The sequence below is a fragment of the Pelmatolapia mariae genome, linkage group LG18 (assembly GCF_036321145.2).
Source record: "Pelmatolapia mariae isolate MD_Pm_ZW linkage group LG18, Pm_UMD_F_2, whole genome shotgun sequence".
Taxonomy (NCBI): Eukaryota; Metazoa; Chordata; class Actinopteri; order Cichliformes; family Cichlidae; genus Pelmatolapia; species Pelmatolapia mariae.
The window spans coordinates 19,511,563-19,529,985 of NC_086243.1; the positions used below are offsets into that span (position 1 = coordinate 19,511,563).

The window sequence follows — 18,423 nt, forward strand, 5'->3', positions numbered from 1 at the left end:
ATTCTCCAGTCGACTGTAGAGGGAGTGAGTAGGGGGGCAACAAGCTTTATATTCCTTTCTGCGGGCTTCAAGTCAACACACTAAAAAGCATCTCTTCAATCTGTGGAAAAAGGGAGGAGTTGGGTTCTGGGCAGCTACTGCACAAAAAGAGAAACCACTGAAATCTGCAAGTATTGTCTGGCACTGGAGAGGGGGGATGGAGGAGTGAAAGATCTGAGCAACAGGGGTAAGCCTCTCCGAATTTTCAAAGTGATTACCTCTGGGAGTGAAGCCGTCGCTTACATCTGCAATTATCACGTCCATTTGTCTATTGACGAAGGAGTGTGGATAGTTACGCTGGATGTTTTTGTTAATGGAGTGATTCAGCTGTTTTTCTCATAAAGGAATCATTATGTAAATCAATTTTACATCCCCCAAGGAGCACAGTTCCTTTGTTTATATCTTCATGGCAAAGTGTTTTCAAGCCTGAACAGTAGGACAGCTGCATGTTAGGACTCCAGTTGCTGCTACCTGGAATTTTTTATACACACACGCGCTGTTACACACATATTAAGATGCATGTGGAGAAAATGTGTAAATTGTAGTCTAGTGGGGGCAGCTGAGAAACTGCACTTGACAACGAAGCACTTTCCTTCACTCGCAATTAAGGTTTAAGACTGCGCATCCGAATCTGTTTCCATGGAGCCAAACAAATCAAGTGATGCCCAGAAGCCCCCTCTTCAGAACCCACAGTCCAGCTCGCTGAAAGCAACATGGAACGAGATCACGGTGGATTTCATAATGAGGACCAAGATCCACGGTTTGAAGTTTGTCTTCTCTCCGGACAAGTCGAAACCGCAGCGGGTCATCTGGATCATGGCCTTCTTCCTTTGTCTGAGTCTCCTCTTCACCTGGTCCTGGAATCGAATCCTCTATTTGATGTCCTACCCCGCTGTCACCAAGATCTACATGGTGTGGGCTCACAACATGTCCTTCCCAGCCGTTACCTTCTGCAACAAAAATGTTTTCCGGGTATCCTCTCTGACTAAAGATGACCTGTATCACAGCGGCTACTGGTTGGACCTCCTGTATCATAATCACACAGTCATAAAGAGGAGCCTGTCTATCCTTAAAGACAATCACAAGCAGGGTCTGCTCACTCTCCTGGACTTCAGCAGCTACACCCCACCCCCCAATTATCACACCAACACCACGGAGATGATGGGTCGGCTCGGTCACCAGCTCGAGGACATGCTGCTGGAGTGCAGGTTTCGTGGGGAAACCTGCACCTACAAAAACTTCAGCACTGTATGTACAAAAAGAGAGATGGTGTTTGCCAGGTGTGGATGTGAGTGTTGTTTATATGGGGTATTAATAATTCATGTTAGCATTTGACAAAGCTACAGCAGGCATTCTCTCCGGGTCTTTTAAGTCGTTGATGTTTCAGAGCTGCAAAACAAGCCTGTCCTGCTTTTTGCCTTTAAGACATGACAGCTGTTCCCTCATTAAAACCCATGTCTCCTTAAAATTCACTCAACAGCACAAACACAATGATGTGGCTTCAGTGTCTGCTGTATTTAAAGGTTTCGTATTTGGCTATGTTGACTGGCTATCTCCCGAGTCCCTCTAATGTCTTTTTTGCTTTATAACATGACAACATTTGGAAGAAAATTGAGCGCATTAATAATTCAGACGTCATAAATCAGTTCAAATTAAAATTTCAGCGTCTCTAATTAAACATCTGTTGGGCACGAGGAGGATATGCGTCAAAATATGCAGCTGAGTTTCCCATTTAAACGCACCAGACGTGGATCCATTAAAGCCATTCATCTCTGAATAACTGAAGCGAGAAAGTGGGTGACATTTGCAAACCATAGTCCCGCTCTTCCGCATGGTGATATCTTGAGTAAATACATTCGCACACAAACCGGTAGCTTATAACGTCATTAGAAAATATTAGCAAGGGCGACTGGGGAAGTTTCTGCAGTGGTAAGCCTGCGTGCAGAGGGACTGAGAATATTTTAAACCTGGCAAGACACATCCAGATATAAAACCCTCACCTGTCACAGGCGTCACATTTAGCTCCCTGCCTTTACTGAGGTGGGTCTGAACAGCTAGATCCAAGTCATAAAAATCAAACATGTAACTGTGACAGCTTCAGCTGATGTGAGACATTTACAGTGGGAAGTCTTACAGGCTGCAAGAGGTCAGCTACCCATGGTGGCTTCATTGCAACGGAGAGGCTTTAAAATCTTCAAATTCTCTGTTTTTGGCCAGATTGATGGCTTGAGATATGCAGGATTTACATTTTGGTATCTGTTTGTTGCTCTTAAGCAACTCGTATTGGGTCTGCATCATGGATGATTGATGCTCTCATTTGATCTAAACATAAATATGAATATTTTAAAACAGTCATAAATTGTATGATGTGTATAGGCACTCCCTCATTATATAGCCAGCAGGTGGGGGGGGGAGAAACAAAGCTCTGTCTTATCTGTGTGAGATGGATGTGAGTCTGTCTGGGTCTGGACATGGAACGCTGAATCTGATCTCTCGAGATCAGCTTTGCCATGCTGGCTGAGTTTTAACCAGCAGCCCTCTTTCTATGACCTTACCACAGCAGAAATTAATCCAAACTTCAGTCCTTCCTGCACATCAAAAATCTTATGCTAGAAGCACACATTTTTGTTACGATGATGAGAAAAGGAAGTCTATTAGGGCAGCTATGATCATTAAAACAGGACTTTAAGGTCTGTAAGCTTTCACTTTTACCTGAGATTGATTTCAATTCATCATTACATAAAATAATATTGTAATTCAAAAGTTTACAAGCACAGATTGCAAACTATACATTACAGAGTGAAACTTTGATAATGTAAATTTAAATTAATACTTCTGGATTGGCAATGTTTTTGAGAGTAAGAACATTTGCAACTGCCAAAGTTTCAGCGACACTCATTTTCATTTATTTATGAGACTTTTTGTCCCCTTTTGGCTTCCGTACTATGATTTTCTTGTTTAGCCATAACTTATCGCATTTTAATGTGTAGCTGTTGATGTGAACACAAACAGCAGATTGCTGCACACATCATGATGATGAACATCTTGAAATGCTTATAGTTTGTTTAAATCTATGGAGAGTCGATGATTTTATTTCTACATTTTGATCCTTCTGAGACTGATTTATACTTACTTGCTTGGTAGATGACATAGAAATTTTTCAATTATAGGTAAAAGCCATAAAATTGAAAAAGAAAAAATCACCTCTGGGCACAGAACCTGAAATTAAATTATTTAAACATAGAAGAAAATCTACTATAGTGATTGCACATCAAACATTAAATCCTGCTAAGCTTTCCTGGCATAGGTTTAGTCTATTAAGAGGTTTATAAAGCAAAATACAAAAATGTCTGCTTGTGTGTCCAGAGAGCTTCCACCTCATATGTTTCTCATTAAGTGATGGCAAAATAGTAAATTCAGTCTAAATCACTCAGCTGCTGCTGAGGAGCACTCATTACTTCCTCAAATCAGAGCCAGGTGCCTGTTTAAAACCTGCGCTGCCTTCTCTGATAATCACAAAATCTTTGCAATGATTACCTGTCCTGCACAATATGAGACTGGCATGTAATATAGCTCGTGCTGCTGCACTGTGAAAAGGATTGAACTTTTTATTTGTGCTTATTTTTCTCTGTGTGTGTCCCATTTTTCTTACAGATTTACACACGGTATGGAAAATGCTACACTTTCAACTCGGGATTAGATGGCAACCCTTTGCTGACCACGTTAAAGGGCGGCACGGGGAACGGCTTGGAGATCATGTTGGATATTCAGCAGGATGAATACTTGCCTGTTTGGGGCGAGACAGGTCAGTGAAGCATTTTTACAGTAACATCTGATTTGCGCAGATTTCAATGGAGAAATCTCATCAGTTTGTTGGTTTATCCCTGAAGTCCTGACAACTGCCACAGTATTTTGTCATCTCTATGACAAATGGATGCTCCACAGAGGAATGTTGTACATCTCTCACTTTACCTATAAATCTTTGCCTATATATTTTTTTGCACCACACTGAAGCAGACAAACAAGTGATGTACTACCATGATTAACCACTTATCATCTTGATATGTTTCTCCAGGTCTACAACTGACATCAGACCTAATAAAACTGCATTTACTGACTTATTGTTTCTCATTTATGGTGGGCCACAACATAATGGGACCATACATTCATAAAATAAATAGCATGTAATTAATTCTGGTTCTAAATCTGTTTGATATTGAACCGGCACACTGACACAAGAGTTTATTTCTTGTATTAGCTTCCATTAACATGATGAAAGCGGAGGGGTAGAACCCCTGGATTAATGTGACTGCTGGATCGCTAAACAGCACTGGTTTCCGTCGATGACCGTACATGTTGTTGTATTTTCTGGCGTGCTGTATCCACAGATGAGACCTCCTACGAAGCAGGCATCAAGGTTCAGATCCACAGCCAGGACGAGCCGCCTTTCATTGATCAACTGGGATTTGGTGTGGCACCTGGTTTTCAAACTTTTGTGTCATGTCAGCAGCAACTGGTACCTAACGTTCGGCCTCCTCTCTGACACCAGCGTCTTTTGCTCTGCTTCATCCTGTGTTCGTCTCAAAAACCCTTGCCAGCCAGTGTCCATCACCTCTGTGTCACAGAGTGCGGAGCAAAATCAGATCCAGATCTTAGTATTACCTTTGTGTTGAGATGCGCGTCTAATGTGTTACATAGACAGCCGATGAGTTGGGTTAGAGTAAATGAAACTTAGTTATAGCAGCCAAGAAGTACTGATAGAGCAGGGCCAAGTAATGATTGCATGCAGGAATATGAGCATACTGCGCTTATCAGAGCCAAAAAAGCTTCAGACTGCACAGCATGCAAAAAATATATAGCAGCTCAGGGTGTTTAGTTTACTTTTTTATATTGAGTCTTCATTAGTTGGAGCTCAGGAGAAAAAGAAGGACAACAGCTTTTTATTTGCAGCTCTGAAAATCATCTCTAGTGACACAGTCAAACAGAAGCCAGCAAAAAACGTTGAGGACTAATCCACACAGCCAACTTCAGCAGTCTTTAATCATCGGACATTATCGCTGATTAACTCTTTTTAAAAACCCACATTTTTACAGTTTTTAAAGAGAGACTTAATGTTTTCTTATGACTAACTGTTGGGATCAGCATTTAGCTAAAAGCTGACTATATCTTAAAGGAAATCTACTAAAACTGTCATAATGTTGTTTATGTCAGTTTGGACCATATAAAGGAGCCTGGTGCACCACTCATTACATTATTTTTTCTCCCAACACCAGTATATGGAAAAAAACGTGCGTTATTGGATGAGAAAGATGACCCACGGCTGTTTTGTAGACATATTTTAATATGTGCTATGATTTGATGACACGGTAAAAAGAGAAGCAAAATGGCCCGTGGCTGGTTTGTTGACCGAGTCCACGACACTGGCGTCACTGAAGGATGAAAAGTAATAACTATAGTTAAGCCCGAATTGATTGAAAAGCCCGTGTGCAAGGTCATAACACTCAGCTCACATGGATTTTCCATCCAAATCTAATGAAACAATACGGCACTTATGTGATCTGCCAGGAGAACAAATTCAGACTCTGTTGCTTTTGTCCACACTAGTGTAGCTCACAAAGACAAAGAAAAGTCTTTGATTTTCAAACAGAAACACTGACAGAATAAGGAAATATCCTCTGACAAACAGAAAAGCACTCAGTGTAAGTCCCAAGAAATTGGTGGTAGTGCCACGGAGGATTTTAGGTTTTTGCTGTGATTACCTTTGAGATCAAGTGTATTTGTGCCGCAGGCTCATTAAAATTTCCACCATATAATCAGTTCTTGTGAAGTCATGATGTAACGGACTCCTGAGCAGCGATTTAACTTAGTTTCTTTAGCAGTTAATTAAGCCTAATTTAAATGATTTTGCTCCTAAATTGAATTGGCTCGTTCACCTCACAAGCTTCAGCGTGCTAGCAGAATAACATGGGATGGTTGAGGCACGGTTGGTCTCGTGAAACAGACACATGGACACCACAAGAGATGACAAATGTAACTTTTGGGAACTTGCTTGGAAATGTATCTTTCTCTCATTTTTCTCTCCTTCTCTCTGCAAATGTTGTTGGTGCTCAGAGTGTATCATCATTCAGCCATTTCCAAAAAAAAAAAAAAAACCTGGTCTGTTACTCGCCATCACAGAGTTTCCTCCAGGAGGCAAAAGTGCATGGTTTGCCATTTACAATCATGACATGAGCGCCCACACCACTGACAGCTGAAAGACGTGTTTATAGCATAAACGATGTGATGACTTAATTAGATTGTCATTATAAACTCTGGTCTGCATTCGTTTCACTCAGTGTCCAACGAGTGACATTGCTCTCGGTGCAATAAGAATAATAGCACTCGTGATTTCGAGGCTTTACATTTGTAAATCTTCTGTCGGAGGAGTTTAATTTTTAATAAGAGACTTTGACTTGTGAGCAAAGAGAAACATCGATACTCCACCACCAACAGTTAGAAGCGATCTGTAGCTTAAGACTGAGTGAAAGTAAGAAGAGAATGGCTGAATGACAACCTACCAGTCCTGCTTGGGACTCTGACAACAGGATGTTTGCCTGGAGGGGTCATTTTCTGTCCCCTTGCCTTACTTTATCTCCTCTTATATTTCGATAATGATGTGGGCTGTGTTCCCTCACCCCTTACCCCTAGATGAGACGTCCTATGAGGCCGGCATAAAGGTACAGCTTCACACTCAGTCAGAGCCTCCTTTCCTCCACGAGCTGGGCTTCGGGGTTGCCCCAGGCTTCCAAACATTCGTTTCCACCCAAGAGCAGAGGGTAGCGTATGACTGACTGGGCTTGCTGCATGCCACAAAATACTGTATTGTACATACTCATTAACTTCCACACTTTCATCTCCTGGTCCTGCCCTCTCCAAGGAATGGACCCATGTGTGCCCCCACCACCCCCCACCCCCTCCTCTGTGTGGCTGAAGCAACGATATGTAACAGCATCTGCAGTCTGTCCTTGTTGCCATCTCTGCTCTCTGTCATCACCAGCAAAGAGCTGGAAATGTGTTTTATTTCTTTGAGCCATTCATCCAAATCTGTCTTTATCAGAGCTGTTGTTTGGCTTTACCCTTTCACATCCACATCTGCCTTTGTAAGCATTTTGTTTTTGTTTTGTTTTTTTCATTTTTTTTGCTTATATGTGTTATCGGGGTGATCCACTGGACCTCTGCTTAATCTCATCTGCAGGGACCAGACAATGTGATTCATTAGGTTTTATTACCCATGAGAACTCTGGCATGAGTTTATAGTCTTGATTATATTGCACTGGGGTTTTATCTCCAGTGTATCTCCACTTATGAGAGTCTGTGGTCTAGAAATGGAGTTCAATAAAGGCTTAATCATGTTTGCCAGTTTAAATCCACTTCTTTTGCGAATCGCACTCTATCTCTGTCACTTTGTATTGGCTAAATGACAGTTACATTGTCAGAGTTAGCACCTGGTTAGAGCTGGTGGAAATGATTGGGAATTACAGTGAACCTTAATGTGACAATGGAGGTGTAATTTCTCTGAGAAATTTCCCAGGAAGAAGCCTTTGGCAGAGATTGTTGGCTTGCTCCCCACTGCAGTTAGCGGCTGAATGCGCAAACTACCCAAGCATCGCCGCCCTTCATAAATAATTGGCTTATTTTTGTCATGAAAATAAGTAGCAGGCAGAAAACAAGACACTTAAAAGGGGGGCTGGAAGTCTTGTTGGTGGTTAGAGGCCACACTGTGCGGCACACCAGAGAGGAAGTCCCTTTAACGTCGAAGCAGATCTCACACAAAATGGGGCACGCTGCTGCAGCTCCAAGACGGATGGCGAGGTCTAATGTTAAGTGTGAATTGGGTCCTTAAAATTCACTTGTTAAATATTCTTCCCTAATGGATTCATTTAGAATTCTCAGAGTTATTCATAAATGTAATGACCTGCTCTCACCTTATAATGAGAGTTCTACCACTAATGAGACCGCAAACTGAGTGTACACTACATCTCCTCCTGATTGCTAAATTCATAGGGATATTCAGGGTAGTTGTGTAATAAACTCTCATGGGCGTCAATGAGAAAATATAGGTTGTTAATCAACAGTAAAACCTCTTTAGAAAGCTTTCATTGACTGGATTATTCATTTAGGTTAAGCTACCGTTATATACTACTTATTACCATAAGAATTTTTCTTTAAAAAAAGCTCTGTATGTTGTCTCATAAATTCAATGAATCCTCCAGTAAAGGGTAAACCGTTGATTGTTTTCAGTTCCGTTCTCAAGGTTGTAAAATTTGTCCATTGATTGTGGTGTCCTGTCTGTATCTACATATTTTACAGATTTCTCGTAAGCTTGTCTCTATTCCCATGGTACTCTGCTTTCTACCGGGGCCTAGACCTGCATCAGTAACGTTATGCATGATGTCTGCTTGCTGCTACACATGAGCGATGATGTTGTTCCGACTGGACGTTTTATGCCAGTATTGTCTGAGTGCACATTTTCATTCAAGTGCTTCTGTATTTTCTTTTTCTTTTTTTTATGTTTAAGACATTTGTGTTGGGTTTTGTCAGCTTGTTGTCTCCCTTTTTGAACTTCTGCTACACCGGGCTTGCATTATGGTATTTGATGTAATCCTGTGTGCTGATACACTGAGGGCAAAACATGTGCTGCTCACTCTTTCAGCTTCAGTACCTCCCACCACCTTGGGGAGATTGCAAGTCTACTCCCATAGACTCTGATTACTTCTCCACGTACAGCATCACTGCATGTCGCATCGACTGTGAAACACGGTACCTTCTGGAGAACTGTAACTGCAGGATGGTTCACATGCCGGGTATGAACTGAGAGTTACTTGACCAATAAAAAAAACCTATAAATCTCTGTGCCCTCGTGTTGCATTTATAAACAAGTAATCATTTTCACTTTTATGTTGGTTCAAACAGGAAACACAGCCGTTTGCACACCTGAGCAGTACAAAGATTGTGCTGATCCAGCTTTAGGTGAGCGCACACACTTTGTTTTATTGGATTAAGTGTAAAATATTAGTGTGAGGTATTTGCATTAACAGCGGTGCCACAAGCTTTTTGTATCCTGTAGATAGTACTTGTGTGAGCCTTAACTTCAAATTACTTTAATTCCAGATTGTGCTGAAACAAAAGCAATAAAGTAAAAATCATTGTTTAAAAATCCCATTAGGAAGATTTGTGATGTGTCTGTGCTTCGCTGATATCAAATAAATCCTGCTGAGTTTTTTCCCCCCCTCGTCTGTTTTATGGCTTCAGTCATTATTTGCTTTCATGGAAAGTGAACGATGGCAGCGAATGTAGCTCTGTTGTGCGTTGTGTGGGATATTTTTAGCAGGGCCTCTGGATACAGGTTTGTTTGATTCTTCATAGTGATCGCAATATTTTGAAATGACTTTGATCATCCACAGACTTTTTGGTAGAGAAAGACAACGATTACTGTGTCTGTCAGACCCCCTGCAACATGACTCGCTATGGCAAGGAGCTGTCCATGGTTAAGATCCCCAGTAAGGCATCTGCTAAATATCTGGCTAAGAAATTCAACAAAACTGAGCAATATATTGGGTAAGTATTATTAGCGAGTTATTTAGATAAAGGCCTCTTTTTCCTTTTCCTGTTGATGGATGGATGTACTGTGGCATAGCATGGTCTGAGTCTCCATCGTTCACCTTCAATGTAACAATAATGAATGATAGTTACACAGGAGATGTGAGTTATCATTTGTTCTGTTGGTAAAATGGCCCTGAGGGAAATCTGATGGATGTGCTCGTGTGTGTCCTCTCTCCAGAGAAAATATTCTGGTGTTGGACATCTTCTTTGAAGCTCTGAATTATGAGAAGATTGAGCAGAAGAAGGCCTATGAAATTGCTGGACTTCTCGGTAAGATTCTTGCAGTTTCATATTTACTGTGAGAAAAAAATAAATAAATAAATCTGACCTCAGAATCAGCACCCTCGGCGGGCATCCCCCCTGCCGCATATTTCACATCGTGTGTTCATCCCTGGTGCTTTGAGGTTCCCTCTTTGAACTCGTGAAACAGGCTGAGCATATTTTCATAATCTGATGCTCTTGCAAGGGCAGCTGTGTTTGTGAAGTTGGGGCTGGTTGGACATTTTTGACAATTACGCTCAGATTCCTCAGAGAGATACAGAATTCAGTGTGACAGCAAGGGGGAATGGTTTCACGCACCATTGTTTAATTACCCGTATCTGTTAATCTCTCCCTCTGTAGGTGACATTGGAGGCCAGATGGGGCTATTTATTGGAGCCAGTGTTCTTACAATACTAGAAATATTCGACTACCTATATGAGGTAAAGTCATGATCTTTGTTAAAGATTTCTTAGCAATAACTAAATGAATTCTTCTGTTTTTAGATCACATTAAATTCATTTTTAGTAACCTTTACATTTTTTAATTCAGTAGTAGAGAACGTATGGCTTTCTTGTGGAGTCTGGAGAGCTTAGCATAAAGCATAAAGTGACTGCTACTTAACCTTTACATGCTGTTCATATTAGCTGCCTTCACAGTATGGTCTGGGTCAAGAATGGTCTCATAATAAGTGTTTATAACAAACTACAGATCTATTTAAAATCCAACAGTCCACATAGAAAGACCTCAATCTTCTTGTTGTGAGGTGACAGTGCTAACCACATCCACTCTTTTACAGATTTAATGTCTGTGTTAAGGCACACTCTGACCCCTGTATGACCGCTGTTCCAATATATTGTCATTCCGGTGCAGTTTTACTATTTACTACTTTGAAATTCCCCCATGACTGTTCAGAGACCTTCAGGATTCCCTCAGAGACCAGCAAGTACCCGTCTCTCTGGGTTCCCCAGTATATGTTGTAGAAACACAGACAATTCTCATGACAGTGACAAGATTCCCATTGAACTCTGTCACCAGTGCCCACAAAGAAATGTCATGTACAATTTCACAGGTTTCTAAAACCACCATTTTCCTATATTTGACCCATGCTGTTGGATCCAATGCTGTAGATTCAATTTAATTCAGTTCAGTTTTATTTATATAGCACCAAGTCACAACGACAATTGCTTCAAGGCAAGCAAATGTCAGGTTACGATACTACAAACATGGATAATGTAATAAATGCAGTTAAACTGCAGAGATTCTGGTCAAATTTGACCCGGAGCACAAATGTAGAACAGTATAAAAGATATTTTCATTTTGGTGTATTTTGGTCTCTTTAGGAAAAGACATAAAATGTTTGTTTATCAGGAACACATTATATGTGATGTGAACAGTATGTAAGGGTTAAAATGTTAAATTGGAAATAATTCTAAATATACCCAAAAGTATTCTTAACCTAAACATCTTATAAGACTTCAAGTGAAAGCTTTTACTCAGTTTTTCTGTGCAAGATACGATGCTTCATCTTTATAGATGCTGTCAGGTGGCTTTGGATAAGAGAAATAGCCTCAGTATTGATCCTCTTCACTCCCCAAGAAAGCAAACTATTGGATGTGTGAATCTGTGAATAATGCTTTTCTGATGTTTTTTAGGTGTTTAAAGATAAGGTTTTGGGTTACTTCATTCGCAAGAAACGGCCACAGCGCTGTCAGAGCGACAATCTGGTAATTTTTTAGTCCCTAAGAATACACTTGATTGAGTGAAGTGAATGTGATGTACAAAATAAGCTCAGGAACAATGGTCACAGCAACATCAAAATATCTGCTCACACTTGAAATGCTTTTAATGAACAGCACCAGAGAGAAAGCAAAGGCATTATGCCATCATTAGTTTCAATTAGCCCTGCAGAAACAAAATATTTTTCTAGAAAACACAATCATTAATCATACGCACATATTTTTACTGCACAGTGGGAATGCATAATTAGAGTAGTATTAGACGCATACAGTACTTTTTTTACATGATGAGAAGCAGCATAAATTATTCCCTGTAATGACAAAAAATCTGGGATGCAGATAAGTATTCCAAAAGAACAAATTGACTTTGTGCCCCTTTTCTTTTTAAGCTTTTTCCCCAAGTGTTTTGCCACTTAGTGCGCTTAAATCTCAGTGCATGGAGAAGTAGAAGTAAAGAGTTTGACCTGGTTTCTATTGGATTTTAGTCATGACTCATAAACTCTGTTTATTGTCAGAGGTTATCTCATTTTATCCCACACACCAACCCAATTTTCAGTATTTCCACACTATATAGTAGCTTCTCAGCGTCACCCTCTTTTGTACTATTACAGAGCTGTTATTGTTATCCGGGTTTTACCACTTATTGTCAAGCAGTATGATTAGAGAAAATTCAAAAGAGATTTCATTAACATGGTAAAAACAAAGCAATGAAAACTGTAGTACTGCGAGGCGTTTCAGTCATGCCCTAAATAACAGCATTTTCATCAAACCCTGTGGTTTAGCACGCTGCATCCAGAGGCATCTCCACTCCTCCTGTTATGCAAGTTAGGAAATGATTAATAACATAAATGCATCGTTTTAGGATTAGCAATGAACTGTTGTTCAGTACATAATGTTAAATCAAGGCTTATAACTTATAGAAAGAGAGATTTTAATCACTACAGTCACACCCATGCAAATAGTGGGTGGTTTTTATATTTATCTAAACAAAATTCTTGAATCAACAAATTATTGCAAAACGTAGTTTAACTGCATATACTTTACTACTTCCCAAAACTCGCTGTAGAAATATCAGTGCATTTGACAACTGCTAAATACCTTCTGTCAAGCTATAAATAGATTTTATTGATCATATTGTGCGTAATGCCACTCTGAAAGAGTTTTAAAAAGGTAGAGGTATAAATTCAACAAAGTCCAGCTTTCTTTGTGTTTGCTGGCTTGACAGAACTTAAAACGCCAGTGGTTATCAGCTTTCTCTGTTAACCTGAGCATTCTGCACCATTCTGTGTGTCCTCAAATAAAAAGGGGTGTTTGACACGGCAAGCGAGTCTTTGTCCACACAAAATGATCCCTATGAGTGCTGCCTACTCCTGTCAGAGATGTTAAAAGATGATGATGATCATAATATAGTGGTAAATATCTATAAAGAACATAAAAATACAACAGTACAATGCAACACTGTTGCAAATAAGACAAAAGACTAATGCTGCAGAAAATCGTTAAACTGGTGATTTAACGCACAAAGCAGTAAAATAAACATTTTAACACTGAAATAAACAGTGCGGCTGTTTGTTTCTAATGCGACCACAGCACATTAGAGCTCTGAAGCTTTAAATTAGACACGTTTAAACATTAAAGGTTATTGTCCCATCGCCTAATAAAGGAGACTTCAGTGCTTTAGTTTGTCAATAGATCAAAGTGAAATTAACTTTATTGACTGAACAGGTATTCTTGGTGTGTTGCAGCTGCAGTTCCAGCATTGTAAACGAGATTTAGCAGCAGATTAGGATCACCTATAAAACGTTATTTCTCTTTCAGCAACATGGAAATTCAAGTGACAAAGGAATGCACAGTTTGCATTGCAGCAACTTTACACTATTTGTGATGTTAGCTAAACAAGTTGCACATATGAAATATATTTTACCAGCAGATAATCTACGGTTCACTTAAAACACGCTCCTCAGCCAGCCTCCTAAATATTTTCAACCAAGAAAACTCGGAATCTGCTGTTATCCATGTTACCACGGTGATTCAGGCAGGTAAAAAAAAGCTACTTTCTTGACATAGAAAAATCTGACTTTTAGCTCGACATAGCTCCCTAAGCCATGGATCTCACTTTGTAGTACACACCTCAGGGCTGGTTTAAGTTTTACCTCTTTGATAGCCAGGAAACTTCTTCAGGCCTTATATTAAATTGTTTAAGTCTTTAGGAGAACTGCATGTTAAATTAACTTGTCTGAAAAGTATATGCAATCAAAAGTAGTAGTAAATGTAATGTATCAACCTTTCTACTTTAGCTGACCTAATATATTTCTGCTTGCAGTATGGTAGCCAAAAATATTTTTTAAAAATCCACATTTTCTCAAACTCAACTTTCACTGAAAATAGAGCTTGGTATAAGAACATAAATAGTGTAATTTTTTTAGCATCATCATTTTTTCTTTATATTTAGAATTCCATTATCTTTAAAGCTACTTGAGCTAGGTTCTTCGATATTTTTAAGGCAAATATCAGATACTTTCAATATGGAATCTCAGGGCTGTAGCTCAGGTAAACTGATGGGTGCTTGAAGTCCCTAAAATATCTGGATGCCTGATCTCTGACAGCAGTTTCAGAGACTGGTAGAAACTACAGTTTTCCAGATTTGAGACTGATTTTGGTTCATGCCTTGGAAATATTACAATGAGTTTTGGTGAAATTGTGTTTTTTCCATGTTTAAGCTTTAATATGTATGGAAGCCTTTATTTGATTTGGATTGTGCTGCATAATCTTATGTGCTCTGTATATGAGAGAAGCCATAACTAAAATATCTGTCCCCTACCTGCAAAACAATGTTTTTTACAGGCCTCAAAATATGCAGTCAGAGATTGGGCATCCAAATATTATAAAGGATCTATCTTTCTGTTAACTTGAGCTACACTGCAGAGAGTCGACCTTCACAGAGATAGTTGCACTAAAAGAATTTGAAGGACCTAGCTCAACAGGTTTCCTAGATAATGGAATTTTTAAAACAGCCCCTTAAAAAACGATTATATAAAAACATCTAAAAACACTACCTAGTTACGGTAGGGACCTGTCGTTTATTTCTTTTAGCTAATGAAATCAGATAAAAACCTACCTGCAACATCTCTTCTTTTCTGGTGCTGTCATAATGAAAAGCATTTAAGCAGATTTTTGTTAAGTGCAGAAATTGTCTTTTGTCCCTGAGTTTATTCAATCTGCCAGTTTGCATTCCTTGGCTTCATGTTGGAAATGAAAGCTGTGCTCTCTGTCATACATTATTAGAGGTAAAAAGACAGCATGCAAAATAAGTTGTGGCCAATTCTGTCTTCAAATCTGTTTGAAAGTTGTGGTTTTGTTTCTGCATGGGGGCTGTGCTCTTGCATGCTTGGGTCAGTATTGAGTTTGTTGGCTGTTGTAGAGGAAAAGATCAAAAAATATGTTTAATGTCTTTTACAAAAGTGGAAGTGTATAGATTTTAAACAAAAATATCATGAAGGAGATTCTTTTAGTCTTTTTTTTATTAGGAAAAATACTAAAACAGCAGGAAAGAAAGCTTTCATTTAGTGGGCTGCACTCAAGCTTTTATAGTGTTTTCTCTTCTGCACTCTGCTCCATTCATGTCATATGTTCACCTCGTTACAATAAACCATCCTCTGTACTTCTTTTTTCTCACATTTAATTATATTTTTTCAACTAGTTCACTGTCACATCTCCACTCAGACAATCTGTTAATGAAGCGCTTTAATTGTTCAGGAGACACCCTTCTGGGTGACACTGACTTTAGCCTTCCCTGCTCATTAAGAAACCCCCTCAAATTTCATTTTGAACGATCATCTTCCTTCAGTGCTTTAATGATATCACCGTGTTCCCTCGGGAGTTTAACTGATAGCATTTACATTGTATTTTATTTTCATTTCAGTCACCCTCACCCATCTTTCTTTTCATCATGTCTATTCCAGGAGTTTCCAGAGAACCCAACCAGCCCTGGTGTCACGCCTAATCATGCCCCCAGGTAGCACATCCCATTGATAATAGATGCTCCCTCCCATGCTGTCCCTCTCTTTCATACATACTTGAGATCATCACATTCATCATTTTCTCCATGGTTACAAATGATTTGGTTGGCAGTCAACAAAAGAGAGGGGTGATTATCCAGCTGTAGCGAGCACTTTAATGTCTGCCGCCATGTAAGGACAGGTTAGTTGTTGTCTGCTTTGACAGAAGGGTGCTGGGCCGACAGAAGGCTGAAGTTGGTTGGATTCTCCAAGTGCATAAAGATCTTATTTTCTGCAAAACTTGTTCCTTCCACCGAATAATGATGCTTTTTTCCCCTCGTAGGATAAAGTGTACTCCTGTGAAAGCATATCACATATTTATTGAATTGCACAAAACTCTGAACAACATGAGATCTATTTGTTTCCCTGCAGCACTAAGGTCTATTTAGAGGCAATGCATTGGAAGGTCCGAGCCAGATAACATCACTAGATGCATTACTTTGTGATGTTATCGCAGGCCTGCATGCAGTGAGTTTGCACAAAGATAGAAGGTCCTTTGTCGATGGGACTACCGGTGTTTGTTATCCACATATCAGCAGTTATCTGCTGAATAAGCGCCTTTGTACATGACGAAAAATGCAGACATATGTGGATGTTACTACTTGCATAAGTATCAGAATTACACATGCTAGTGTAAAACCAGGACTAAAAATCTGCTGTTTTCTTTCTCTTCTCCCTCCTTTCATTCATCTTACCCCATCATCTTACCCCCTCAATTTATCTTCTCATTACATATGAAACATATGCAATGTGGCTGATCTCGAAACCCCTGAATCTGTTGTACTCTTTGCCTCATAATTGTGCACATATGTTTCTGTCATTCATTATCCTTTCATTCACAATCATTCCCCCATTTTTTCCTGTTTTTGATCAATTTCTCCTTGTTACATTGTTTGTTTTTTCTCCCCTCTGCATCCCTCTATGATTGTATTGGTTCCTCTCTTTTTACCTGCGGCTCATTTATTTCCTCCATCATCGACATCATCATCGCTCCCTGCATCGCTCCTCCCTTAACCCGGTTGAACTCGTCTCCCCTCCTCCCCTCCTCTCTGTTTCTTGCAGAGCACCTGTGACACCCTCCGGAGTCACTCGGACAGTCTCGGATTCACGCCGAACATGTTACCTCGTCACCCGACTATAGGCAACTTTGAGGAGTTTGCTTGTTGACAACATAAAGCAGGGGTTGGGGATGGGGTGGAACATCTGGGTACTTGACAGCAAACTGTGAAATCATTTTAACAGAGAAAGGCTCTTGAGTGTATGCTCACAAAATGCGTAGTACAGTTTAGCAATGCCTGAATAGAAATAGAATACTATCATCAGAAACAAAAGAGACCACTTCCAAAACAGAACTCAGGTTTAACTGCCGTGTCAAGGCATCCATGTTAATTTACTCATGTTTCATTCAGTAGATTTCTTTATGTTATCGAGTATACAATACGTGAGGATAAACGTGTTCAAAAAGAGGAATCTGAACTGTGTTGAGATGAGTCACGTGGTACTGCTGTGCTAGTATTGATGTACGTCAATCAGTCTAATTAAAAAAAAAGCAACAACAAACGCATGTGGATTTGTATGTGTAGCAGCGTTTATCAGTGTTATGCCTCCAGCATCTAACCAATGCTGTATTGAGTGACCTTATAGCAGTCACGTTTTAACGGAAGAGCCTTTTTAGACATCTGCTCCACTTTTAATGAGTTGATTGTTGACATGAATTAAAACACTAGACTAGTGTTGAATGTTGCCTTTTGCTACTATGGGGCTTTAAATTGTCTTTAATTAGACATGTGTGCTTACCCACCTTTGAAACACGAGAGGAACTTGATGATTTGTATATATGCTGTTTTGAGACTCCTGAATTACATGGTTTTGTTGACTTTAGGCTTTTTTTAAGACAGTGAGGGTAAAAAAAAATCAGAAGGCAAAAAAAGGCAGTTGATTGTACTGTTATATTTCATTTTCAGTCATATTTCCATTTTTTATATAGTTGCTGCAGAAATTGTCCCCATAAAAGCTGGCCCTGTTTTCAATTGAATTCGCTCCAACAGAAACAATCTGAATTTCTTTTGCCTTTCCTAATAGTTCAGTTGTTTTCATCACAATGTCTTAAAGATTCATCAGCACAATCCCCTGTGATAGTAATCTATTCTCTATTGAAAATGCTGTGAGTAGAGTTTAAAAGGCTTGCTGGTGACATTCCTAAACTTGACAGAAATTTGTAAATACCCACAATCAAATGCCATGAAGAAATTCTACATTGCTCATGTGAAACATGTCATATATATACATATAAATATAGATATATAAATTTAAAATACAAAAAAAAATCTTTCTTCATCCGTTCTTACACCACAAGGAATTTGGACTTTCTATCTAGGTGGACCATCAAGTGTCTTTGAGTACAACATGGATGGCAGACTTTATTAGGTACAAGAGACTTTGCCTCAATACATCTACAACTCACTGCACCTCAGCCCCATTCAATTGATTTATATTAGAAATGCATTGTAAAATTTTACCATTGTAACCTATTATTATTACGATTATTATTATTATTATTATGATTACAGAATATGTAATAAGTCACAAATAACAGTTTGTGATGTATAAATGATCAACTATAATAAACTCTATATTTACTCATCTTACTCCTCATGTACACAACTTTTCTTCGAACCTTCGTGTCA

General features: G+C 39.3%; 1 protein-coding gene across 1 annotated transcript; it reads left to right on the forward strand.

Moving 5' to 3' along the window:
- Positions 1–632: 632 nt before the first annotated feature.
- On the forward strand, positions 633–17,940 carry asic1c (acid-sensing (proton-gated) ion channel 1c). The gene is made up of 11 exons (XM_063461748.1): positions 633–1,287; positions 3,694–3,844; positions 4,428–4,555; positions 8,732–8,882; positions 8,992–9,048; positions 9,483–9,636; positions 9,860–9,951; positions 10,303–10,382; positions 11,595–11,666; positions 15,641–15,693; positions 16,799–17,940. The coding sequence occupies exons 1-11, from the start codon at positions 679–681 to the stop codon at positions 16,875–16,877; spliced, it is 1,626 nt and encodes a 541-aa protein (XP_063317818.1). The 5' UTR covers positions 633–678; the 3' UTR covers positions 16,878–17,940.
- Positions 17,941–18,423: the final 483 nt, after the last annotated feature.